This window comes from Marmota monax, unplaced genomic scaffold (genome assembly GCF_021218885.2).
Source record: "Marmota monax isolate L192 unplaced genomic scaffold, Marmota_monax_Labrador192_F-V1.1 WCK01_AAM20220418_F8-fsc00005, whole genome shotgun sequence".
NCBI classification, from domain to species: Eukaryota; Metazoa; Chordata; class Mammalia; order Rodentia; family Sciuridae; genus Marmota; species Marmota monax.
The window spans coordinates 5,579,601-5,606,289 of NW_026692254.1; the positions used below are offsets into that span (position 1 = coordinate 5,579,601).

The 26,689-nt window shown below is 42.1% G+C and overlaps 1 protein-coding gene across 9 annotated transcripts in view; it reads left to right on the plus strand.

The window, feature by feature from the left end:
• Rin2 (Ras and Rab interactor 2) overlaps window positions 1-26,689 on the plus strand; it is a 219,928-nt gene that overhangs the window by 107,908 nt on the left and 85,331 nt on the right. For 4 of the 9 annotated variants that reach the window (XM_046434917.2, XM_046434911.2, XM_046434922.2 and 1 more), the window contains one exon: window positions 5,801-5,893. The exons of 2 other annotated variants lie outside the window; for them this stretch is intronic. In XM_046434917.2, coding sequence (XP_046290873.1) covers window positions 5,837-5,893 — 57 coding nt within the window. In that variant the 5' untranslated portion in view covers window positions 5,801-5,836. Of the gene's footprint in view, window positions 1-3,414; window positions 3,471-5,602; window positions 5,659-5,800; window positions 5,894-26,689 lie in introns of those variants that run through there. 3 more of the 9 variants (XM_058576452.1, XM_046434936.2, XM_046434945.2) reach the window with 3 other exon arrangements.

Sequence of the window (26,689 nt, forward strand, 5' to 3'; positions counted from 1 at the left end):
CCCCATTATTAAGAGGGTAGAAATTTAATCCAATTATAGTGTATAGAGGTGGGCCCTGTGGAAAGTGATTAGGAATATATAAGGTCATCAGTTTGGAGCCTCCATGATTTATAAAAAACAAAGGCTAGAAGAAATATATATTTATGCTCCCTGTCTCTATGTGATGTCCTGCACCACCTTGAGACTGACAGCAAGAAGGCCATCTCCAGATGTGGCCTTTGAACCTCCAGTACTGACAGTTAAATGAACCTCTTTTCTTTATAAAGTTACCCAGCTTCAAGTGTTTTGTTATAGTAGTGCGAAACAGACTTATACAAGGGATTTTCATGAGGCTAATTTCCCTATTCAAGAAAAGGAGGATTTTCTAACCACTGGAGTTGTCCACTTTTCGCCCTTGGATCACTACATGGCCACCAGCTACAGCACTGGTAGAGCAATTTGGATAAAGTGGGAGTTTTTATGAGTCTATGAATCGGTTTTCCAATTAGGAAAGGGATGAATGCTAGAATAAGCCCCATTTGCACACTAACCCTGTAATTAGCAAATGACTATTTATTTTATCCTCAAATTCCTTGCTAATGTTTCCTTTGTTACTTTTAGGAAAATTAAGGTACTGAGCTTTGTTCCTAATTCTATTTAAAGAATATTGAGTAAGGGGGCTGGGAATATAATTCTCTGCCTCTGATTTTTTATATTTCCATAAATTGTTTCTATTTTCAATGAAAAGTTTTTATTTTATTATCTTAAAACTATTATTTAAAAGTTTGACTATTGAATGAGGGAAAACCAGTGCTGGACAGAGATATAAGACACTCAGAACATTTTTTTTTTTAATTCACATAATTCAAATTGTCAAGCCAGGGCCTGGAATAACGTTTTTCTGTCCAACTTGTAAAATCCATGGTAATAGACAGATAATCATGGAAATATTCAGAAACCTTCCTTAGATCCAGACTCAGAGCTGCCCTGATTGCTTCTACCTCTCTGAGGAGAGAAGAAAGCATTTAAAAGAAACACCTTCCACCGATGGGAGCTGTTTAAGGAACCAGGCAAAAAGGTGAAATGCATTTGTTGTATTTGGCCTTTACCTGACAGGTGCATTGGGGTGAGTCATTTTCTTTTATGTCTGCCAGCTGGGCTGTAAAATGATTGTAATAACAAGATCTTGTTTACTAAGACTGAAGTCCATATTTCCTTGCCTCATTCTGCTGGTAGAAAGAAAACATAAAAGCAGGGCTAGGGATAGAGCTAAGAGGCAGAGCACTGGCCTAGCATGTGCAAGGTTCACTATGCTACAGAAAGAAAAAAAAGAAGAAGAAGAAGAAAGGAAAGGAAAGGAAATCTAGGCTGGGAGCACAACTACAATGTCAGCTACTTAGGAGACTGAGGCAGGAAGATTGCGAATTCCAGGTCAGCCTGGGCAACTTATCAAGACCCTGTCTCAAAATAAAAATTTAGAAAAAGGGGTGGGAGAGGTACTAGGGTACTAGGGTACTGTAGCTCAGTGCTTACCTAGCATAAGTGAGTCTCTGGGTTAAATCCCCAATGCTGAGAGGAAAGAGAGAGAGAGAGAGAGAGAGAGAGAGAGAGAGAGAGGTGGGTGGGGAGGGGTAGGGAAGGGAAAGAAAAAAATAAAAGAATGATTAAAAAGCTCTTCTAGCCAACTACAGCTTGGAGATGAGAAACCCAGGTCTCAAATAAGCTAACTTCTTTTAAACCGGATTTGCGAGTGATGGATTCCATTATAGTTGGGATTGCTGTTCTCTTGTGGGCTTGTGCTTGTGACCAAAAGCAAATAAAATAGGAAAGAGAGAAGAGATTGGGGTGATGTCAGTCCAAAATAACAAAATTTCAGTTCAATAGGAGGAATGAGTCCAAGAGATCCATCGGACAACATGGTGACTATAGCTAACAGCGATGTATTTTGTATTTGAAATTGCTCAGGGAGTAGATTTCAAGTGTTCTTACCACAAATAAATGATAAGTACATGACGATGGATATGTTAATTATCTTGAGTTAGCCATTCCACAATGTAGAAATATTTCGAAACTTCATTTGTACACTACAAACTTTACTTGTCAACTAAAAAATTCTCCCCATCCTCCGCAAATAGGAAGGGTACAATTTGACTAAAGAAATTAAAAAGAGAGGAGAGGAGGGAGGGGTTGGGATCAGATGGGAAAGGCCCACCTCTCAATCTAGTCATGCCCTACTGTCAGTAACAAACCCTATATCAGTGGTTATATCGCCTAGTGACGGTGTTGTTGTGGCCGTCTTAGTTTGTGTAGGTACACTTTATGATGTTCACATAGAACATATCTCCCTGGGGTTAAGTCACACATGACTAAGCAGTTCAGACCCTCCATCTTGCCTGACCTCGCCCTAGGTAGCACAAAAGCCGAAGAATGCTTGACTCGCCCCAGCTCCACTAATTGGGAACTGGAAACTGGGAACTCTGTTAGAATCCCCAAAGCCCAGGCTGCAGCCAATCTCCAGGCAGTGGTGGCCTCAGCGGGTGCCTGTCCTCAGTCGCTCTGGGGAGAATGAGTTGGACAGCCAGTCTTGAATGGTCTTTCTCAGCGGACTGCCAGTGCAGCCTGGAGCCTGGCCAGGGGACCTGAGTGTCATTTTCGCTTTTAAGGACAGATCTTCCTTTACCTCATCATTCGCTCCGGGAGCCACCTAGGAAGCCACAGTGAGGCTTCCTCTAAAGGGACTGAGCCTGGTGTGACTCCCTGCCTTTGTCCTTTAGCCCCCCACTACAGCTTCCTTGACATTCTTTCAGGGGTGTTGTGGAAAAGGCTTGGCAGCTCCCAACCATTTGCAGTGTCCTTAGTCCCCTTTGGGTTTTCTTTTTCTTTTTTTTTTTTTTTTTGCTAGCGTTTAGCTAGCATCTGGAAAGATCACTGGACATGCTGGGCTCATTTTTCAAGAATTTGATGCTTAACTCTTCAAGGAAATCAGGAAAAGTTTTCACCAGTCTGAATCTGGAGGAATTTTGCAGCCTCTCAAACTACGGTACATTTTTATCTTTTAGTCCAGCTGTTACTGGGCAGTTTTAGGATGCAACTGCTGGGTGACATCTGCGGGGAGGGACAGGGACCAGAAGTGGAAGGGAGTTGAGGTGGTGCTTTAAATTACGTTGCTATCAATGTTGAGCCCAGGTGTTGGAGGTTATGGTTTGGGAGGAAACTATTACGACAACAGGAAAGACTGTAAATCACAACTTCTCCTGGGTTAAGATCTTTATTTAAAATCATCAAAATCTGTGCGGGTACTCTCTGCTTGGACTCTGGAGCCATTCTTAGCTTCCATTCTTTTTGTTCTGCTGTGGCACTTTACAGTGTGTTCCTGTCACCTGTGCCCAACTCCCACCTTGGAGCAGCCTGTTAGTAAGGGCAGATGCCACCTGCATCAGTTGAAGAAATATGATGCATCTGCCTGTCCCGTGTAGGAATCCAAACTGGAGGTAGGAACTGAGGACTACTTGAGGTTAAAGTATGCACATGCCCGTTATCCGGATGCTAATTAAAACTGGTGAACTTCTCGGAATCCAAACTGCTCCATTGCTGTCGGCAAAATTCCCTGCCTGTCTTGGCTCATCAGAAATGGTTTGTAGATGGAAAACTTCAGAACCGAACAAAGAAAACTTAGGTCCTGATGAGGAATGAAGCCTTGGCCCTCACTTCGCCATTCCTAAACTGCCAGGCTGCTGAATCCCTTGCCGAGAAAATGTCTGAAAGAAGGATAACAAAATTTAGGCTTGGTTTAAAGCAGCTTTTTTTTGAAAAAAAAATTCTGTGCTTCTGGGGCTAAACAGTTAATCATTTGCTCCCCAAGGTTTTCATCTTGCTCTTAGCTCTGAACAAGGCGCTGTGTTTTCTTTCTGGAGTGGCTCCAATCTGAGGACTTTGCTAATGAGGGATGAACTTCAAAGGTCTTGGAGCTTGGGTTCTATTCAGATGCTGAGCTGAGAGTCTGAACCTCTGGAGTCAGCAAGATTCCCAGGAGAAGTTCACCACCTTCTCAGGAGGTTTTGGGGTGTTGGCTTTCATCCCAGTACAATTGCAAGTGGAAAGAAACACAGGGAAGACACTGCTGACCCTTTAAAGTGACCGAACCATGAAGCAATGTCTCAAATAGGTGAAAGGTTTGGAAGCAGGGGTAGGTGTACACTGTTATTATTTTTTCCTAAAAGAGATTTAATGCACAGGTCATCCACAGCTCACTGTCGATGTGACTCATGGGGCCAAACAAGTCTATCTGCAAAGGTTCTTGCTCACTCACGCACATGCACTTCTGTGCAGTGATTTTAAGCTTTTCCACTTGTTGAAACATCCCTAATGCCACTTTCAATGTCCCTGTAGTACTTCTGGCCCAACTCATAAAGAAACAGCCTCAGTAAACCTGCAGAGAAAGAAGCTGCCTCAATTTTACTGCCTCCCCACCCCACACTTTTAAAGTGAACCACTTTTAATGATTTTTTTTTAACTGAGATTTTTTTTTTTTAAACCCAGGACTGTAGCTAAAGTACTCTACATTAGCTACACCCCCAGCCCTTTTCCAATTTTATTTTAAGGCAAGGTCTCGATGAATTGCTCAGGCCAGCCTGGAACTTGCAATTCTCCTGCCTCAGGCTCCTGAGAAGCTGGAATTACAGGCATGTGTACTACCACGCCCAGCTTGAACCACTTTCAACATTCCTTAATGGCCAGACTAGGGAGGTAGTGCTGTTGTAGGGTGCTGGTCGAGTATGTGCACAGTCCCAGGTTTGATCCCCAGCACTGGGAAAAAAAATGTAAAAATCCTTAATAGTATAAGAGGTATTTTCACTTCCTAGTTTCTTTATTGTCGTTCCATTGTGTTAGTTATGGTTGGGATGAGCTATATCCTGTGCATGTTGTGGCAGGAAGTGATGCCGAAGGTGGAGGGCAATTTTCTGTGTAGTCCTAATACAGCTTCACTGGATGAGGAAAGTTTGGGGTACTCCCCCATCCTCCTCAACGCATGCTGGTCTGGGCCACTTTGGCTGCCCCAGGTGCATTTGTATATACCTTAGAAGTGAAGGTTGAAGGCTTTGTGGTCCAGAGGAAAGGATTATAGGTTTCCAGCAGGGGAAATTCCAAGCTCAAATAGACATGATGATTCAGGACTCTGTTGTTATGCTGCCTTTAAATTTTCCATAGTGAACTCCCACCTTCCTGTTTACATACTGTCACCATACACAAACTGATCTCCTTAAACTGTGACACAGGATCGCATCCCAGGCTTTCTGATCTCTAAGGAAAATCAGGAATTTCTTCCCAGTGCCCTTCTGCTGACCTTGCCTAGAGGGGAAAGGGCTAAACAGAACTAACAATGACCTCATCCCCTTACAGCAGGATTTCCTGGGACATACAGAACCTCTTTCTTTCCCTGTCCCTTTGTGATCAGCCACATTAAATCTATAAGCTTTCGGAGCAGATTAGGGGGACATCTAATATTGGTCCCTTTAGGACTTTATCTGGAGGTCAAGCAAACACACAAAGCAATCATTATGCTCCCCACAGTCCTACGGACCTTCTACGTCAGCTGCTGAAGGAGGGGGTGGGGCAGCGAGGTGGGGCACAGTCTAGGAACAGTGCTGGCCATGGCAGGAAATCAGGCTGAAAAGAGATGTAAGGGCTTTGGTGGGAAATAAATGGCACTGTGTTGTTGACGGAAAAAGATCTTGGCAGGACTGTTGTTGTGAGTGTTCTGTGGCTTAGAAAGGAATTTCCTACAGGCTGGGCTAACCATTAAAAATGTCTGTACCTTCAGGAGTCCCCGGCATGCAGTAGAGCCTCGCTGGGGGAAATGTCAGCTTGGACCATGGGCGCCCGCGGTCTGGACAAGCGAGGAAGTTTCTTTAAGGTAAAAGGAAGCCCCGATTGGGATCTCCGCTGGGCAGCCTGCTCCCTTTGCCTGATGCCTGGGGAGCTGCAGGCACTCAGTGCAGCTGCAGGCGGAAGCCTGCTTTCTGAGCCAGCTCGGACCAGCTGGGTTTGCCTGAGCGCAGCCGCGGGGTTGTTACCATGTTTTATAGCAGGTTGGGGGTTTTGTGATTCAGTGCTCCAAACCGGCACGGGACTCAGGCACAGAGAGATACCACACTGTTTAAGATACTCGAGGGGATCTTTGCTAACTGCCAGCTTTTCCTTCTCCAGTTGGGGAGATTTTATGACAGAAGCTAAACTTGGCTTCCCAGTGTATTGATGTTGTAGACCTGTGTGTTCTACCTTTTTGATTGACTGTATGAATCAATTAAGTGCTTTAAAAAAAAAAAAAAACTGAAGACAAAAAGCACAACACCCACAGATTCCTGGGCCTCACTTTGGACTGATTAAATGTTGTTTGATGATGTGTTTTATCCAACACCTCCAAGATTTCTTATGATAAGGAAAGAGAGCTATGCAGCAGTTCTAAACTATACAACGTTTCTGAATCTTATTGATGGAATTAAATTGCCTTCTTATAATAATCTTCTTAAGATTTTAAATAAGTATGATACATGTGTGTATGAACATATATGTACACACATATATACTGGTTGCTAACCACCAGTAGCAAGCTTTCATTTGTGTGTACATATGTATACATATATGTATATCTATATTGTGTGTATACTATGCTAGCTTAAGATTTAATATGGATATTATATATGTGTATTAGTATATATGTATATGGATATTTTATATATATACACACATGCTGTATGTATGTGTATGTTTCATTAAAACTTGGTCATTTCTAATTTATACTTGAGAATTAATTCCTTTCTTGAGGCTCTTTGCTTTGTTTTCTTTAACTCATTCTCAAATTAACTCATTGTAGAAAATTTAGAAGATACAGAATCATGTAAAAAAAGAAAAAGAAAAATGGAGATAAAATGTGTATTTGAAATCTGTTACAGGTAGGTGTTCTCAACACCAGGTCTTATCCCCAGAGGAGGAACAATGATGAAACTTTATGACTGGGAAGTGGTTGTGTTTAATAATTACCCCAACATTTAAGGGCTGTAAGGATGTCTTTAGTCTTATTTGTTTCCAAGAGACCAGAACTGATTTGCTATGTCAGCTATTGACTATACAAAAATTAATCAAAGAACCTGTTGATAGAGTAAAGCTAAGTTCATTACTGAAATCAGGGGACCTACATAGGACAGTCTTATTAGTGTATAAACAAGTGGCAGCTGGGAGGGATATTTATAGGATTTGGAGATCTAGGCCCAAATCAATTAAGGTGCATTTTGCAAGGCAGAGAACTGATTGGATTTCAGGGAAATTTGTGACATAATAGCTTAGAATTGGTGGGTAGCACAAAGCAATGTTCTTGAAGTGAGTCTTGGCAAGTAAATCATTAATAAGTGGGCTGTTTCTCTCCAGTGAACAAACTATTGGCCAGGAGAAGTTGTTTTGTAGAGATTTCCTGCAGTAAATAGTGAATCCACTTATAAGCTTATTGTCTTAACTTTCTGGGAAGAAGATTCTCAAAGAGTTAAATTATATTGACACAGATGGTCTCAGTTCTCCTTCCTAATAGTTAAGCTACTGGGACACAAGTTGTTTAATTCTCAATTGATGTACTTGGTTTTAGTCAAACGACTTTAACATCTACCCACGTGAGGTGGATGAGAGGAGAGAGCTTCTCAGGTCTTCTGCAGACCAGGAGCTAAACCCTGCAGGTTCATGGATTGCATCTTATGCTGAGATATTTATGCATACAAGATGATCCCAAACCCCTCCTTAACCCAAAGCATTGCCTAAATTAGCTTAAATATTGGCTAGTCCATAACTACCACCTTATGATGCTCAGGAAGCATAGTGGAGTTGTGTCTTAACATAGTAGTTAGACTTTAAAGTCAAAGCAAAACAAGAAAATTGAGGATGGTCAAAATTGCTGTTGAAAATTCCTGAGGTGAGGTGCAGAAGTGCACGCCTGTAATCCCAGCTACACGGGATGCTGATGCAGAAGGATCTCAAGTTCAAAGCCAGACTGGACAACATAGCAAGACCCTGTCTCAAAATAGAAAATAAAAAGGGCTCTAGGATATAGCTCAGTGGTAGAGCACCTTTGAATTCAATTTCAATATCACACACACACACACACACACACACACACAATAAGAACCAGAAAAGAAAGAAAATAGTTCATTACATGTGAATATATAACCAAACCTGTAGTTCCAGAGGAATGTTTCTTGAAGAAGTGCACTTTGACTGAGAGCCAAGGTTGACCCTATGTTATGTAGGAAGGTGAGAGTAGAACTAAATTTCAAAGTGACTCTCTTATGCTACTATGATGAGTTTCTCAAAGACATCAGTGGTGCCCTATAACTGACTTGGATAATTTCATAAAGTGTGAGGGTTCTTAGCTCAGAGCTGAATTCCACATTATGCTTATTATTCCTTTTTTGGTTAATAGTGCTCCTGTGATTTTTGTGTAAAGCAGAGATCATTGAACATTGAATTTCATTTTCATCTTTAAATTCCCCTATCCAGTTTGTCTTTCTAAACCAAAGTTTCTAACCAGCAGTAGCAAGTTTTGATTTGTGGTTTCCCATATGTCCTGGCTCAGGGAAATGACTCAGACAGGTTGGGAGGACATGGGGCACATGGATAATACAGTGTCTGAGCATTCGGGGATAAATGAGAATGCCCTATGGTTATTGTTCCTATGGAATCACATCCTGGTAGTCTGGCCCCATAAATCCTGTGCTGGACAAACACGTTTTCCACAGTCTTTTGCAGCAACATGTTTAATTTTCCTCAGCCACGGTGAAAAGCAATATTTTCCTGCTCTACAAGGTCATTGTGAAAATATATGGGCTACTGGAGGTGGGGGGTGGGGTGATGCTCTAGAAAAAGAAGTCAAATTTATCCACAGCTAAGTAATAGATATGTACACCTATTGCTATCAAATATCAAGGGTGTATTGAATGAAGGTTATTATATAAGAAAGATGTCACTCTAGGCTAGAGAAGTCCCAGGTAGTCCTGAATTAGGGGCAGGAATGCTTAGAATCATCCCTGACCCATCCTTTTCCTGAATCTCACAGTTCTCCACAAGCCACCCCTACCTCCTCCGCATTCAGACATCCAGTGATGACAAGTCTTTCTCAAGTTCCCAAAATCCACACCCCTTTTTCCTCTCCTACGTCCCTCTCCCGACTTAGGTTTCCCTTCCTTTTCTTGTGGACATTACAGATGATGTTCATAGCCCATCTACACTACCACCGAATATGTTTGTTTCATTGATTTCTCCCAAACCATTCCATTGATCCATGTCACCTACTCAAAGTCTGGCTCCTTGCTAGGCACTGGACTAAGTCTGTCTTCACCTTGAAATTTGAGGACTTAAAGACTGTGCTCTGTCTACCCGATCTACCTGGCAAAGCTCCCCTATCCATCCTGCTGCTGTTGCTTCATGGCCTGCCCCCAAGGTCAAACCTGCTGATACCTGCCCTCCAGGTTTTGCCCACACATGCACTGCCTCCTGCTCCTCATCCCACCTCCTACCTCTCCTTCCAGACTGACAAAGCTTTGTACACTGACAACAGAGCTCACTCAGGCTGAGCTCATATCTGCCTTTGCTTTTATCTGCAGATAAAAAGTTGTGGTAGGAATGGTAGGAGGCTTAGATGTGACCCCAATGTAGTGCCAGGAAGTAAACTTCAGTTCATAACTCCATGTCTTGCCCTTTCATCACCACAGCCTTGATCCCAAGGGGGGGATCTTCTTACAGCAAAGAATCATGTTCAGAAGAGGACCAAGGTGAATTATCCACCATGACAGGAATGACTGAACTTCCTGAGAAAGTCTGCCCTCACCAGCCCCAATATCTGGGTAGAGCACCCTGTTTCTATGTGGCACTTTCTTAAAAGGAAGTGGCCTCTGGGACAGGGTGAGTGTAGGAGGCTGAGTAGCACAGGACTGTGTCTGACTCCCCTCCTGACCAGTGTGGCATCCTTTGGTCACGGTCACACTGTGATCTGGATAGACCCAGGTGCAAGTGACTGTGTCTTCGTGCAGGGGCCTGTCTTCCTACGTCCCCATGGATGGAGCTATGCTCACCTGTTCCTTTGTAATATTACCCCTTGCCCTGTTTAGAATAGACTGTTCCTTGGAAACATCCTTTGTTTGTCCCCTTCTCTTACTGTGCGCTTGGGTGTGGCCTACCTAGAAGTCAGTCAACCTGCTGACAGCAGACATCATGAAGCTAGACTCAGCCCCCTTGAAACCTGACCCCTTGCCTCATTTGAATAGCTTCTCCTCAATAAAAGGGGTCAGCAGTGCGTTCATGCTCTCTCTCTCTCTCTCTCTCTCTCTCTCTCTCTCTCTCTCTCTCCAGACCTTTAAGGTCAGAGAAGCTGTCACAGCACCCCCAAAGAAAAAGGTATTTCTGTCTTTTGTGTGGAGGACAACGGGGCACATGTCTTCCACACAAGAGCCTGATTAGCCCAGTTCCCCGGGAGTGACCCCTGAGTGTCTTAGTCCCTTGCAACCTGGCAGGTGAGAGCTGGTCTTAACTGACCAGGAAAGAAATGTATTGGGACTGCAGGACCATATGCTCCTCTGCCTTGGAATCACTAGTGCCAATGGGGACCAAGCAAAGCATCTGGGGTCACTTGAGTGTCCAGATCAGAGGCAGAGGCTCTTTGATCACTTTGCACAATTTGGATGGTGGTGCCAAGCCATGCCAAATGGAAAATTTGCAGTTACATTTTGGAGAAGCCGTAAAAGAACTCTGTGACACAATCAAATTGCAAAGTTTGGCTCTACCAATGTATAAATGGCTGGGAGGGGGCTGATGACTCACTATACCTCGGCTGAGTTCCCTTGACTCTCTCTTCTTGGCATTCAGTCTTCAAAAATTCTGTCTGCAGAATACATTTTCAATTATCCAGAATGACACAACTGTGTCTTGGGCTTCGGTTTAATGTTTAAGTTTTCAGAATGTTTTTTTTTATGGCGAATGCATTTCTCTGTGCACAAAGACAACAATTTACTATTGTGTAAATTGACAGAGCTGGCAGAGGCATGAAAAATGATAAATAGAACCAGGAAGCCCATGTCAGTAATTTCACTGAGCAAGTCCTTACATGGATCTGTGAATGTTTCAAAGCCATAGAGATGAGTGTGTTGTTGCCCCTTTGGGTTCCCAGCATGTCTCCTGGATGGTGAACAGTCTGACATCACCTGCCAGTGTCTAAGAAGGCAGAGCCATACAGTCTGTCACCAGACTTATGAAGGAAACAGTAGTGATTAGAGATTTGGTCAGAGCCATTATTGTGGTGACAATTTGCTTACAATAATATTAGAAAGCAGGCCTGACATCAGCATTTGGGAATGTCTTTTGTTTTCCATAAATAAAATTATAATAGACATTGACCCTGGAGAGGCACAGAGCAGTGCTGTCCCACAGAAATATGATGCAAAGCACAGATGCAGTTTTAAATTTTCTAGTAACCACATGAAAAATGTTAAAAAGAAAATAAACCAGGTGCTGTGGCACATGCTATAATCCCAGCAACTCGGACAACTGAAGCAGGAGGATCAAAAGTTCCAGGCCAGCCTCAGCAACTTAGCAAGACCCTGTCTCAGAATAAAAAAATATAAAGGACTAGGGATGTAGCTCAGTGGTAGAATGCACCTGAGTTCAATTAATCCCTAGTACCATAAACAAAAAGAAAGACAGAAAAGTGAAATTTATTCCAACAATATATTTTATTTATCTTCATATATCTAAAATATCATTGTGTCAACATGTCATAAATATAAGTATTAATCAGATATTTTACATACTTTATACCATGTCTTTTTTTAATTGAAAAAAATGTGTGTATTTATCATGTACACATGTTGTTTTGAAATATGTCTTGTAGCCTGTCTTTGAAATCCAGTGTGTATTTTACATACAGTGTGTCTCAGTTCAGACCAGCTGGATCTCAAACTCCCAGTAGCCCTGTGTGGCTGGTGATGCCATACTGGACAGCAAAAGTTTAGCATTTGTATGATCTAAACCCCCTCCTATTACTGATGGGAAACTGAGAGGTAGAGTTGGTTGGTACAGCAGGAATGAGAGTCAGCCACAGCCAGACTGTCCTAGGAACCCACACCCCAAGTGGCCTCCTTCAGGGTGCACTCTGACTGCTTTTTCCTTTTCCAGCTCACCCTCCCAGGAAACTCCATCTGGAGAGGCCAAAGGGATCACATCCTTCTCTGGAAGAGCTGTTGACTTTTTTTTTTTTTTTTTTTTTGGGGGGGGGGGGCATATGCACACATGCATTTTACCAGCTGCTTCAAATGCCTTTAGGTCCCAGGTCATCCCCCCAGGGCATGACTTTCCAGGAATCCCATGAGTTTATTGGGTAGCAATTCCTGTTAGTGTTTTCAAACAGCAGTGGATTGCATGTTTTGTTTTGTTTTATTTTGTTTTAACAGGATATTGTCTCCAGCACATTGTGGTCAGTGATTTTTGATACTAAACATGCCAGTAGCTCTCAACATATGCTCAAAGGTACTTTGTTTTTAAAAAAATCAGGACCACATGTTTCTCCAGCCTTCCCTGTAGGCCTAAGTTTCATAATTTGGAGGATGTCAAGGAGAGAGATATATTTGTGCAAGACTGTTGTGGGTCCATGGATAATTTTCAGGAAGTTAAAATGTGACTCTCATAGAATATAAAATGAACATCCGTCAAAGATTTTTCCATCTCATGTGTGAGGAACCCAGTAAGATGATTCCAAAAATGTTTTGACAAATAACATATTTTTACTCAACTTAAGCATCCTGTGAGATGTTTTCTAAGTTAAAAGTCAAAACTGGTTAACATCCTAAAAACCGTAACATACAATAAAAACCTTTAGGTTTTTCTCCTTTTTTCTGAACAGAAATCTGCAGGATGACATTGTCACAGGGCTGGGGCCTTCTGAAAAACTAAGGTGGTGCAAAGCCCACCCACCCCCAACCCCTGCCCCTTCAAACTCTGGTTATTGCAGTCAAGTCAGAAATATTTCAGACATGTCACTCAGAGTAACAAGCATGAGTTTATTGAAGCGATAGAAAAAGGGAAAGCGAACACTTTCAAGGGAGAGAGTAGGTCCTCTCAGAGAGGAACAGGATGGCTTGCCTCTTCTGCACTCCAGTTTTATTGGGGGATCCCAGAGAAGTTTCCAGAGAATCTTGCCCGGGTTTACTTCTTGACTTTTGATCGACAGCAGATGACATCAGATTTTCAAGTCCCCACTGCCATGACAACTAGGTCACTTTGGCCCATGCTGGGTGGATTCTTAACCATAAATTCTTACAGATTTTATGGTTAGGAGAAATTATCTTTATCTCCCTAAGTTCCAGAATCTGGCCTTTTGAAAGAGTCACAAAAGTCTCCCACTTCAGTGTAACTTGGGTTTCTCTTATTGACATTATTTGGGGCCTGCATTTCTCCTGCAGAAAGTGCGTAGTTTACTTAGGAATGTGACATAGCCTGTCCATGTAAGCCAAGCAGGGCTGCAGGTAAATTGCTTTTCAGAAAAGAAAGCATGTGGGGGGGGTCAGCTCAGTGGACCCATTTTGTAGAATTTCTTTAACCTATTGTCCCCACCACTCATATCCATCTGTCCCCTACCAACATATAACCTCAAAGTGTCTGAGCCCATATTTGATAGCCCATAACAAAGTTAAATTCCTGGATAATTAAATACTCTTTAGGCAAACCTCAACAATGCTCCAGTTTGGCAAAGAAAATATGAATCCATGTTTAATGAATTCTTTTATTATGTATAATTATAATGTACCAGTAAAAAAAAAATAGGAAGAAAACAACACCAACAAAAAAGATAAACTCCAAAAACAAAAAGCCCTCCCACCTGGACATATAAAAAACTTCTAATTTACAACTCTGGGGTGAAAGCAGAACTATAAACTGGAATTACAGAATGCTTAAAAAAAATGGCAGTCAAAACACTATCAGAACCAATGGAATATACCTAAAGCATCAATTGGGAAAATTCATAGTGCTAAACTCTATCAGAAAAGACATGTCCTTTTTGCCTACTTTCCAAGTTTTAAATAATGTTTCTTAATAATTAACACTGAAATTATTTATTCATCACCATTTCAACACCTCTCCTTCCCTCATCCTCAAATTTACCCAGCCAGGGATTTTGCCTTGAAGGAGTGAGTGCCCTCCCATGAGGGCATAAAACATGGGAAAGCTGGCTCTAAGTTGATTGATTTCAGTTCAACTACAGGGCACAATAATCCAAAATTCCCACAATGGTTGGACCAGCCCAAGGTCACCAGAGTGCTTAGGGCACATAACTAACCTTAAGTAGTAGAGATTCTTCCTCAAAGAGTAACCTCTCAAGATTAGCTAACAAGGTTCCTGGAGCCCAACTGTCCCAGATGGAAAGGTGGGCAGGATACATTCTTCTTTCTTCTTTCTCTTACCATCTAAAAAGGAGAGTGGGCTACCAAACAACATATTTCCCACCTGCCTATAATTCCAATTGGATATTCATTTTTTTAGGGAAGTTCATGTTGTTTATTTTTTTAAATACTTGTTTCTAATTAAACAATACAAATTGTATGTATTGATGCTATACAATGTGTTGTTGTTGTTTTATCATGAAAGCACTTAAATCTACTCTGCAGATTTCAAGAACACAATATACACACCTGTAACCTCAGCAGGTTGGGAGGCTGAGGCAGGAGGATTGTAAATTTGAAACCAGCCTTGGCCATTTAGCAAGACTCTATCTCAAAACAAAAATTAAAAAGGATTGGGGATGTAGCTCAGTGGTATAGCACCCCTGAGTTCAATTCCCTGTACCCAGAGAAAAAAATGAAAAAGGACATAATACATTATTATTAACTATAGCCACCATGCTTTACAAAAGACGCCTTGAACTTATTGCTCCTATCTAACTGAAGTTTTGCTACCTTTTAAACAACATCTCCCCCAACACCTCTTTCCTTCCTCTGGTTACCATTATTCCATTCTTCATTTGGATGAGCTCAACTTGTTTAGGTCACACATGGGATAATGTAATATTTGTCTTTTTGTGCCTGGCTTATTTCATTTAACATGATGTCTTCCAGGTGCCTCTATGTTTTTATGGATGACAGGATTCCTTCTTTTTTCAAGGCCAAATAGTATTCACTGTTTGTGTATACAAACATACAGCATATACATACATACCACATTTTCTTTATCTTTTTATTCATTGATGGACACTTAGGTTGATTCTATAATTTGTCTACTTCAAATAATGCTATGGTGAACATGAGAGAGCAGATATCTCTTTCTCATTGATTTCATTTCCTCTTAATATTGTGGGATTATTAAGATCATATGATTGTTCTTATTTATTTATTCATTTTCCTTTATTCACTTATTTATTTATTAAGTACTGAGTACTGAACACAGAGTCTCACACATACTAGGCAAATGCTTCACCACTGAGCTTTATCCCTAGTCCTTTTTTATTTTTCATTTTGTGGCAAGGTATCACTAAGTTGTCCAGGCTGCCCTTGAACTTGCCATCCTCCTGCCTCAGCCTCCTGAGTAGCTGGACAGGAAGTGCTGCCATTATAGGTACATGCTGCCATTATAGGTACGTGCTACCATTATAGGCGCATGCTGCCATTCCTGACTCATTTTTAATTTTTTGAGGTGCCTCCATACCATTTCATAATGGCAATCCTAACTTACATTCCCCCAAACAGTGTGCAGGGCTCCTCTTTTCTCCACATCCTCTCTACCACTTATCTTTCATCTTTTTGATCACAGCCATCTAACAATCGTGCTGTGATATCTCGTTGTGACTTTAACTTCGACATTGATTTTGTGAGTACCACTTAATGGCAGAGCACCCAATGGAACCACTAGTCATTCATAACTTAGTATAAACGAAGGGTCTAAACCATTGGCTGAAATCAGCCTAAAGAAGAAATTTGAGCTTGTGTTCTGAGGAGGGGGGAGTAGATGGAAAATGGTAAATTAATATCTCTAAGAGATGAAATAGGACTCAGGGCCTCACTGGGTGGGCTGGACAGCATGGAGCGCCTGTAATAAAGTGGGGAGCAGTCGGGAGGTAGTGTCAGGAAGTGGCAGGTAACCATATAGATAAGCACATCTTCTTAGATTCTGAACCATGTGGCTCCCAGGGGTCTTCTACTTAGCTACATATTTCTTCAACACACAGGTAGGACAGGTGAGGTTAAAAACTGCGCCTATCTCTGAAGTGAGATAATGAACTGGCTTCTCCCAGCTTCATAACCTACTACTCGTGTGACTTTGAGCAAGTTATCTAAACTCTTTGAGTCTCAGTTTTTTCACCTGGAAATTATAGATAAGGTTCTCTCCCTCATAGTGCTGCTGTTATAAAAATTCAAAAATATCTTCCTAACACACCCTTAGCTAGTGACTGGTAGATACATAATAGTAGCTTACAAACATTTATCCCTGTTGACAAGCCAGTTCCCAAGGGTAATAGCAAGGTCCTCAAGCTCTGGGATCTGCATAGAGCACATCAGGAGTGGGGAAGTCCCCATTGTGCTCTTGCTTTGATTCTGTGCTGGGTCCTGGGTTTCCCTGAAGGGACGAGACTCACCTTAAGTCAGGTGTAGTAAACCCGGGGTCCAGGGGGTCATGCCATGAGAACCAGGACTTGTTGGGCCAGGTATGGCCAGAGTACATTGAGTGCTCCCTTCATGCTTTCATCTCTTATGTTAAATAAGGAGTTTCAGCTGGAAGGGTTTCCTTCCCCAACTTTCTCATGCAATAGGAGTGCCTATGGTACTAGCTAATATAAATTCCCACAGCCCACTGAGTCAGACCTCCAAGGGAAGGGAGAGGAAATCATCCCCACCAAACCCTCCTCCGCTTCCTGACATGAATAGGGCCCAGGTGATTCCTGTCCTTAGAAAGGTTTCAGTATCACTGAATTAACATAGGAGGGTTCCTTCAAGGTGAAATACCAAAGCATTTGCATTCATATTAGAATTAGAAAGTAAATGGCATTTGAAATGTGGTTCCAGGAGTAGCAGCAAGGACATCACCCAGAACATTTTTGTCAGTGATTCTCAAAGTGTGGTCCCAGACACCAGCACCAGCATTACCTGGGAATGTACTTGGAATGAAAATTTTCAGCTATGAAAAATCAGAAACTCTGGGAATGGAGCTTGGCACCCTCAGATGACTCTAATACTCATGCCAGTTTGAGAATCACTTGTATTAGACCCTGCATTTGAGCAAGTGACCAACACTATACAAGAAAAGACATAGAAAAGCTGGGCATGGCGGTGTGTTTGACCCCACTCCAAAAAATAAAATTAAATTATAAACAAAGTAATATAAAATAATGAGCCAGGTATGGTGCATGTTCCTATAATCCTGGCGACTTGGGACACTGAGGCAAGGAGGTTCCCTCGAGCCTGTCAGTTCAAGACCAGCCTGGACTCTGTCTCTAAATGAATGAATGAACTTAAGCAAGCATAGAAATGTCTCCTTTAAAAGCCTGACATCATGTCCCCCTTTGGAAAGGAGAGCGATAACTCACTAGCTGAGTAGTGATCATCAGTTGGTTCAGACTTAATACTTTGATGATTTCAATCAATCCATGGCTCTCTGGAAGCCCTGGTGTTATTACTTCTGTCTGATAAGATGCTACTTCTGTTTTGTTTCTGTCTGCTTTGCCACAACACCCCTACATTTTGTTAGCTCATTCAAAGGCATCTGCACCCAGACAAAGGGAGCACCCTGAGGCAGACAGCTCAGCTGTTCAGAATCCTGTAACATACAGAAGCAAAAATCTCACTACCCTGCCTGGAACACCTGACCTCACCACTTATCCACAGGTGCTTGCACATTCTCAGGAATGAAGGTTCCTCCCTCTCAGGCCAAAGCCTGTGGGGAACGAACACTTACACTCTCTTGTTGGTATTCCTTGCCATTAGCCAGAGGGACAAATGAACAAACAGAAGTTTTGAGTTGTTTGCTGAGAAGTTTGCATTTAAGTGAAATAAATCTGCTCTGTTGGTGCAACAGGGTTTGCTTAGCCTAGCCTTACTCCTTGTTCAACTGCTTTTCATATTCAACCTTATTAGGTTCAACACTGGTTCAGGCATTTTTCTAAGATCCTTAACACCATTTTCTCTGTTAATCCTCACATCATCATCATTATCCCCATTTTGAAAATCAGGAAACTGAGGCATGGAGATGTTTAGTAACTTCACCAGGGTCACAAGGTTTGCAAACTGAGTGGTGGGTTTCATAGTGGCTGTACTTAAAATTGAAAGGAATTTCAGCTGACTTTCCTTGAAGCCTTGAAATGCTGACTCTGTGCCTGGGCCAACTCAGAAGTGAGATATGGACACCCCTGTACTTACTGCTTCTCGGTGTGTGATTGCTAGGTTGGAAACTTGTGAATTGAGCTCCCATCATTTTCCCACTGCTCCTATCACCCAACCCTGTCCTCTGATGGTAACCCACAACTGTCCCTAACATATGCCTCTCAGACTTTCCTCTAAAGTGGAGCCATTCTTCTCTCTCTCTTCTCTTCTCTTCTCCTCTCCTCTTCTCTTCTCTTCTCTCTTCTCTTCTCTTCTCTTCTCTCTCTCTCTCTCTCTCTCTCTCTCTCTCTCTTTTAGTACTGGGGTTTGAACCCAAGGGCACTTAATCTCTGAGTCATATCCTGAGCCACCTGCCCATTTTTTTTTTTTTTTTTGAGACAAGTATCCTTTTCCTTGCTGAGGCAGGCCTCAAACTTACAATCCTCCTGCCTCAGCCTCCCAAGTCACTGGAATAATAGGTGTGCAGCACCATACCTGGCAGGGACCATTCTTCTCAAAGATCACCAGAATACACCCTTCATCAATATTGGGTCTATTAGCTTGCTACAACCAGGAAGGATATAGACCCCCAAAATGCCCAGGCTTCTCAGTCAGAGGGAGCTGGGAGGGGCTTCTTATAGGATTTGGGCGTATGCTAACTAATTCTAAGGAAGGTAGAATTGCAGATTTAGCAAAATAATTAGGACACCAGTTACATTTAAATTTCAAATTCAGTGTAAGTACATCACAGACAATAATTAAGATATACAAACATTCAATTTTTTTCTTGTTTATCTAAAATTCAGATTTCACTAAGCATCCTATATTTTATCTGGAACTCTAAAGGAGGGCTTGGGTTTATCAGGAAGCATGAGCAATTTGGTGATTGGGTGCCTTTTTTCTTTAAAAGTTTGGAGGAAAAGAGCTGGAGGAAGCCAGGCATTAAGGAACACACCTGTGATCCCAGTGACTTGGGAGGTTGAGGCAAGAGGTTTGCAAATTTGAGGCCAGCCCTGGCAACTTGGAGAGACCCTGGCTCAAAATCAATAAAAAGGGCTGGTGATGTAGTTTAGTGATAGAGCATCCCAGAGTTTAATCCCCAGTTTCGCAAAAAGAAAATTAAAAAAATAGAGAAAGAAAAAAAAAAGTTAGCTGGAGGCATCATTGATAAAGAAGCAACAGCCAGCCAGCACATGCCTGTAATCCCAGCCCAGTGGCTCAGGAGGCTGAGGCAGGAGGATCTCAAGTCCAAAGCCAGCCTCAGCAACTTATCAAGGCTCTAAGTAACTCAGCGAAACTCGGTCTCTACATAAAATATAAAAAGAGGATGGGGATGTTGCTCAGTGGTTAAGCACCCCTGGGTTCAACCTCCAGTAACCAAAAAAAAGGACACACTTATATGTTAGAAGAAGGAACCATTATTCATATTTGTGGTGGAAGTGCCTTGTTTTTTGCCTTGTTTCAGACCTCTTCCTTAAAGACCTTGAATAATCAGAAGTAAACAGAACCAGACAACAACGGAATAATCTGAGTTTATATTCTATGTGTGTGTGTGTGTGGTTTTTTTTTTTTTTTTTTTTGCCAGAGGTATTTCTCACTTTCTCATTCTACTTCCAGATTCTGGGCTGGTTTCAGTTTAGAAGGGGCAGGTCATTTGGGGTTCTGTTCCAGGACAGCTGGTTTAGTCTAGGACGCTGGTTCTCTGGAAATATTTCTGGTTGCCACAACTTGGGTGGGGGAGCTACTGGCCTCTAGTGGGCAGAGGCCAGAGATGCTGCCCAGCTTCCTACAGTGCACAGGACAGCCTCCACCAAGAATGATTTGGTCCCACATTTTTATAGTGCTGAGATTGAGAGATGCACTATAAATTTTCTGAGATTTCTCTATTTCGGTGTCAGGGCCTCCAGAAATAAAGGAAACGAAAGTATGGTCACATATTTAGCACTATCCCAAAGCTTGAAGGCAGAGATTAAGACTTACTGAGTTTGTATCCCCTAAGCTTAGCCAATACCTGACCTGTAATAGTAGGTATTCAATAAAATCCTGAATGAATGAAAAATGTGCAATATCCATATGTACATGTTTTATGTATATGATTCATTTATTCACCTAATATCAAATAAGCACCTAACATTAAATAAGCACCTACTATGGCAAGGCTAGTCCTGACCACTGAATGTGCAGTGGGGGAAGCTGGTACAGTTGGAGAAACCTGGGATCAAGGGATGGGGAGGAGGCAGGGAGTTCCCTGCCTGGGTAAGAGGCAACACTTAAGCTGAACTGTGCAGGAGAGAGAGAGTGACGAAGAGTCTCCCTAAGCAAGGGAGCTGCATGCAGAGGCCTGACCAGTGTCTGACACTGAAAGAGGAACAGGGTGGCAAGCATAATGGAAGGCAGGCCACAGTGACCAGCATGAAGTGACCTGAAAAGGGAAGCAGAGACCAGACTTGCCAGCAGGGTGAAGCATTAGGATTCCGTTCCTAGTGGCAATTGGAAACCCTCAAGGGTTTTGAGGAGGGGAGTGACATCATCCCATCTGTGTGCCGCCTTTATAAAGTTCACCTGGCATTAGCACCTGTTTTCATTCATCAACCAAGAAAACAGAAGTGCAGTTTAGACCATCTCCCCTTGAGTCTCTCAAAGGATGCCAGAGCCGGCATCCCACCCAGCAACAACATGAAACCTTGAAATGGGCTCAGCAATCTTCTTCTATATATGGGTCTTCATGTGCCTAGCAGCTCTCTCCGGAAATGGCCCCTCTGTCCTTCCTGCCCATCTTTTTGGTCTTTACTGAGGTCACCTTGGCCTGGTATCTTTATCTTTTTGAGTTTCTTCTCTGCCACTGATTCAGAATCCGCACAGCAGACGTGGGGCAAACCGACTCAAACCTCGTGTCTTCCCACCTGGAGGACAAGAGAGGAAGGAGGATTGAAAACTCTTGTCATTTGTCTATTTTTAAAGATGGTCTTGGAGTGGAGGGTTGGTTCAGTGGTACAGTGCTTGTGAAGCACATGCAAAAAAAAAAAAAAAAAAAAACTCTGGTTTCAATCCCCAGTATTGCAGGGGGAAAAGATTCTAAGAAAAAGAAAAAGGCACAAAAGTATCAGGAAGTCTATTGGGGAACAGGAAAGGAATCAAGGGAAGAGGGAAGGAAGGTTAATGGGGATGAATGTGATCCAAATGTGATATTTGCATAGAAGAACGTGCCACAAGGAACCACATAATTCTGTATAATTTAAATTCACCATTAAAAATCTAAAAAATATTTGCTTCCAGAATAAAAATAGAAAGAGGGCAGTATCACCATGATGGATGAATGTTGTCAATTCTAAGAGACTAGAAATTTGGATTTTTAATGTACATTTCCTGATTTGGGCATGAAATATCCTTATAATGAAATGTTAAAATGGTCTTAACCATGAAAGACAGGGCAAGTCCATGTGAGGCAAGCTGGACAAAGTATAGCTGAGTGTGTCCTGTAGGCCCTGGAGTATGACCTCTGAGATGTGCACAATAAACTCTGACATATGACATGCATGCTGCAGTGACTGTTCAGCCTTCCTGGGGAGGAGTTGGTCCTGAAGGAGGTGAGGGGCAGCTCTAGATAAGGCAGCTGGGGAGCTGCCCTGGGCTCTTACAGGAGAAACTTTCATTGCAGCTGTTATCCCTGGCTTCCAGACAAGCCTTTAGCTGGACACAGACAGCACCTCATACTGCTCTTATCACCGGAGGGAAGGAAATGCCACAGAGTTGAGGAGGATACAGAGATGCAGGAAGGCTGAGCTCCAAAAGGAAGAGAGTGGGAGTGGGTTTGGGAAAACCCCAGGATCTGAGATGAAGCTGGGCAGTTGTCCCCGGGGCAACCACAGGGATTTCCCAGGAATCTGCACACTGAGATTTCAAATGCTAAAAAGCCCAATACTACTTTAGTGTGGCAAAGACATGTGTGCCCTGCCTCAGGAAATACTGTTAGAAAGGACATGGATTTGTAAGTGTGAGAATGCTTGCTGCTAATCCCTATTGCACCGTTACCAGCTGCATGACTTTGGACAAACTCAGAGCCTCAGTTTCTCCATCTGTAAGGTAGGATTGATAAAAGTCACTGTCCTAAGGTGCCAGGGTGATATATCAAGACAAGTTGAGGGACTGTTATAGAGAACATAAAGGGTAGCTGATGTTGACTGAAATTCATTAACAAATGATATTTCTTCCCCTTCTTGATGCCTGTGACATTGAATTTCTGAGATGCCCCTAAAGTTATGACAGCTTAGGTTCATTCTTCGCTTTTTGCATCTGCAGTACTGTTGCTTCAAGAGCTGACCCCGAGAAGTATCGTGTTCTCCTCTGTGCATGGGAATCTAGCTTTGGGCAGCAAAGGAACAGGAAAAAAAGAATCATCCAATCCAAAAAAAAAAAAAAAATGCTATGGAAAGAAATTTTCATTCTCAACATTCAGGTTAATGAGGGTCCCCCAAAATTCAGGCAACCTAAATAGGTCATTACTTATTTCCTAAGGTCGCTGGTTTAAAATGTCAAAGTTTTTCAGAATCAAGCTACAAAGGTAGAAATTACTCATAGGCAGCAGAAATTGAAGGACCACCTTTCATTCCTTTCCAAGATTTGTAGCTATTCGTTGTATATTTGGAAGGAGCTGGCCTTAGGGTGTGAGCTGTGGAAAAAATACACACAGGGAACACCATGCCTGCCCTTCAGATTTTGGTGTTAATCTGCTGAGGGATATAAAACACATTTGTCACCACAGCAGCCTGATTTTAGATGCCCTCTGCGGTCTCCCCCACCCTGGAGATGTATTCCCACATGTCCTTTCTTGCCGTACTCCAAGGACCAGATCAGATGTCTTTAGAGTTTCCCAAATACTGAAAAGTCTTGATCCACCACCTCTACTTATGAGCAAATTAAAATAATCTTTATTTTTCAAGTGACACTGAAGTTAGCAATATGCTGAAATTGAGGTCATTCCTTTCATTTTCTTTGACAGGCAAGTGCTGGGCAAGTTAATCAAATATGTACATTTTTGTGCACGTGTGCTCCTCCTGTGTATTGGTGTGTCCTACACACACCCAGCAGCTGCACCCATTGCCATCTCTGGTGCCCTCCTCATACTAGTTTCAGATCATCATCTATTTTTTTTCCTTTTTGCTATACTGGGGATCAAACCCCAAAGTAGTCTACTACTGGGTTACATCCCTAACCCTTTTTTACTTAAATAAGTCTTTTTTATTTAAATTTATGTATTTATATAGTACTTGGGATTGCATCCAGGAGAGCTCTACCATTAAGCTACATCCCCAACTCTATTTGTTTGTTTGTTTTAAGACAGGGCCTCACTATATTACTGAAGCTAGCCTTGAATTTTGGATCCTTCTGCCTCAGCCTCCTGGGAGCTGGAATAATAAGCATGCACCACCATGCCCAGCTACCATCACCCCCTTTACAGATGAGGAAATTGAGGCACAGGGAGATTACAGTTTCACTGCACATGTCTCATAGGAAGTAGCAGCCAGAGCAAACTTCAATCCAGGGCTGTGTGGTACCAGGGCTCATCAGGAAGCTAAATTGGCCTGTGCCTGAGTCAAACCGACTGGTGGTCCCTGAGCATTTGCTTCCCCTGGGGCACTAAGCAGGAGTCCTGGCGTGCTGTGTTGGGTGTGGTCAATGTGCACAGAGGCCCTGGTGTGGCCATGCCTTGGAAACCAGTCATTTGTGCAGGAAGAGGTGTAGCTCCCAGGACAGTTGGCCACACTTCCGCTTGCTTCTGTTCCAGATTTTGAGGGCAAGGAACAGAGCTGACTGAATGTTTTGAAGGAGAAAATTCCCAACAGTAAAAATGTACTAAGTGAGTTTCAGAGATGGACTAGGAGAAATTGGGAAAGTGGTTCCCAAAAGCTTGGTTTGGGTTCCTGGGTACATATTTTTTTCAATTTTTTAATTTGTTTTAATTAGTTACACATTACAGTACAATAACCTTGAAATATCATACATTTGAATCAGATAGGATATAATTTTTGATGTGGTGTTTATTGATATAATTTTAAACTTTCAGAAGAGTTGTAAGAATGTACAAAGAAATCCTATATACCCCTAGCCCTAATTCCATATTCACCAATTGTTTACATTTTGTCCCATTTGCTATGTCATTCTCTACATACATACACACACACACACACACACACAACTGTATGAATATGTAAATTATAAATTTGTAACTACTGGTGGTGCTAGAGAATGAACACATAAGTACTCTTTCACTGAGCTACATTTAGCCCTTTATTATTATGATGATGATGATTATCATTATTATTATTATTATTATTATTATTATTTTTGAGACAGGGCCTCCCTAAATAGCCCAGGATGGCCTTGAACCTGTCATCCTTCTGCTGACTCAGCCTCCTGAACCTGGGATTATAAGGTGTGTGCCACCACACCCAGAATAATTATTTCTCTGTGGAATTATATATATTCAGTAGTAATTTTATGAACCCCACCTGTGTACTTCCAAATTCTGGAAGCAAGGACCTTCTCTTACATATGTACACTATATGAGAAAAACTGAGAAATTAATCATTGATGCAGTACTCTTCTCTAACCCATTAATCTTCAGAGTTTGTGAATTGCCCCACTCACTTCCTTAAGCTATTTCTTTTCCCCACATCCTGGGTCCCCACTGAGTCTCCTTCACTGCATTTAGGTTTGTAAATTCTTTAGTCTCCAAATGAGTCTGTTCCATTCATTTGATCTTATTATGTGTTTAATTTCTTTTTTAAAAATTTTTTTTGTAGATGGACAGAATGCCTTTATTTTATTTGTTAATTTTTATGTGGTACTGAGGATTGAACCCAGTGCCTCATGTACCCAGGCAAGCACTTTGCCACTGAGCTACAGCCCCAGTGCTATGTGTTTAATTTCTTGTTGAAGCATCACATATATACAAAAAGTACTCCCATTGGTATTCAGCTTGATGAATTTTCACAAAGTCAGCATACCTAGGACTGGTTTTAAGTGGTGCTTCTATGTGAGGTCAAAAAACGAATCCTTTGGCTATTAAAATGGGTGAACCCAGTGTACAGATGGGCAATCAGCCATGGCCTTGGGGCCGTGCAACATGGAATGATTGGCTTTGATTGAAGGGCCCCAGGAGTTCTCATTTAATTCACCTTTTGGTTCATAGCCCTGTTGTAGCATGTCAGAATTTCCTCTTTAAGGCTGAATGGTATTCCGTTGTAGGCATGCATATGCCACATTTTATTTATCCATGGGATTGCTTCCATCTTTTCTCTATTGTGAATGATGTTGCTGTGGACATGGGTTGTATTCCTGTGGCTTCCTGCATTTATTTCTGAGTGCCCACTCCAAGTGCTTTGTGATTGGATTAAGCTGAACATTGGAAATAGATTCTAAAGCTCAGTCTTAACTCCAGGAGTCTTCCTCAAGTATGTGTCAACTTGACCCAGACAAAAATCATCTGGCCACAAACAAGTTTCTCATCTGAAACAAAATACTGTGACCCAGAACAGGGCTACATCTTTCCAAGTACAAGGAAAGAAACACGAGGTTCTACCAACTGTCACAGCCCTCGAACCTGACCTGGGATCTGCTGCTCTGGAAGATCAACCCTCCTGGGGTATCTTAGCCCAGTCACTTGATTCCAGGAGGCGTGTCCACATTACAAAAATTCTTGGGTTCATTTGCAAGGCATCTGAACCATCCTGTACACTAACAGCAGGCCCTTCTCCTCCATCCTGAGTGTTTGGCATCACCAGGATATAGAAGATACCAAAGGGTGGGAAAGACACAGCTGAGGAGGCTGCACCTTGTCCCCAGCATCAAGAGGCCCCATCAGAGTGTGCCCTGCAAGCGATGGCCCCATTCCATGTACAGGGAAACAGTGAAAATGTTTAGGGGTCATTTCTCTTCACATTTAGGGCCCCCTTGGTATTTGCTTTAGATGACCATCACTTTCTTGAGGGAGCCCAGAATTCAGATGCTGATTCAGGGTTATTATAAATTATTTTCACAGAAGAAGGTCTCTACCAACTATATTTGCAAATAAAAACTTCTATTCAATACCCAGCACCAAAAAAAAAAAAAAAAAAATCTCTTCCAATCTATTTTCTAACTCTATGGTGTCTGTTTTTGTTATCATTCTGGTTTTCTGGGTTTTTTTGTTTGTGCCATGGTAAAACAAACATACATAACATAAAATTTACCATTTGAACCATTTTTAAATATACAGTTCTGTGACACCAAGTTTATTCGAATTATTGTGCAGCCATCACAATTCCATCTTCAGAGCTCTTTTCATCTTCTAGAAC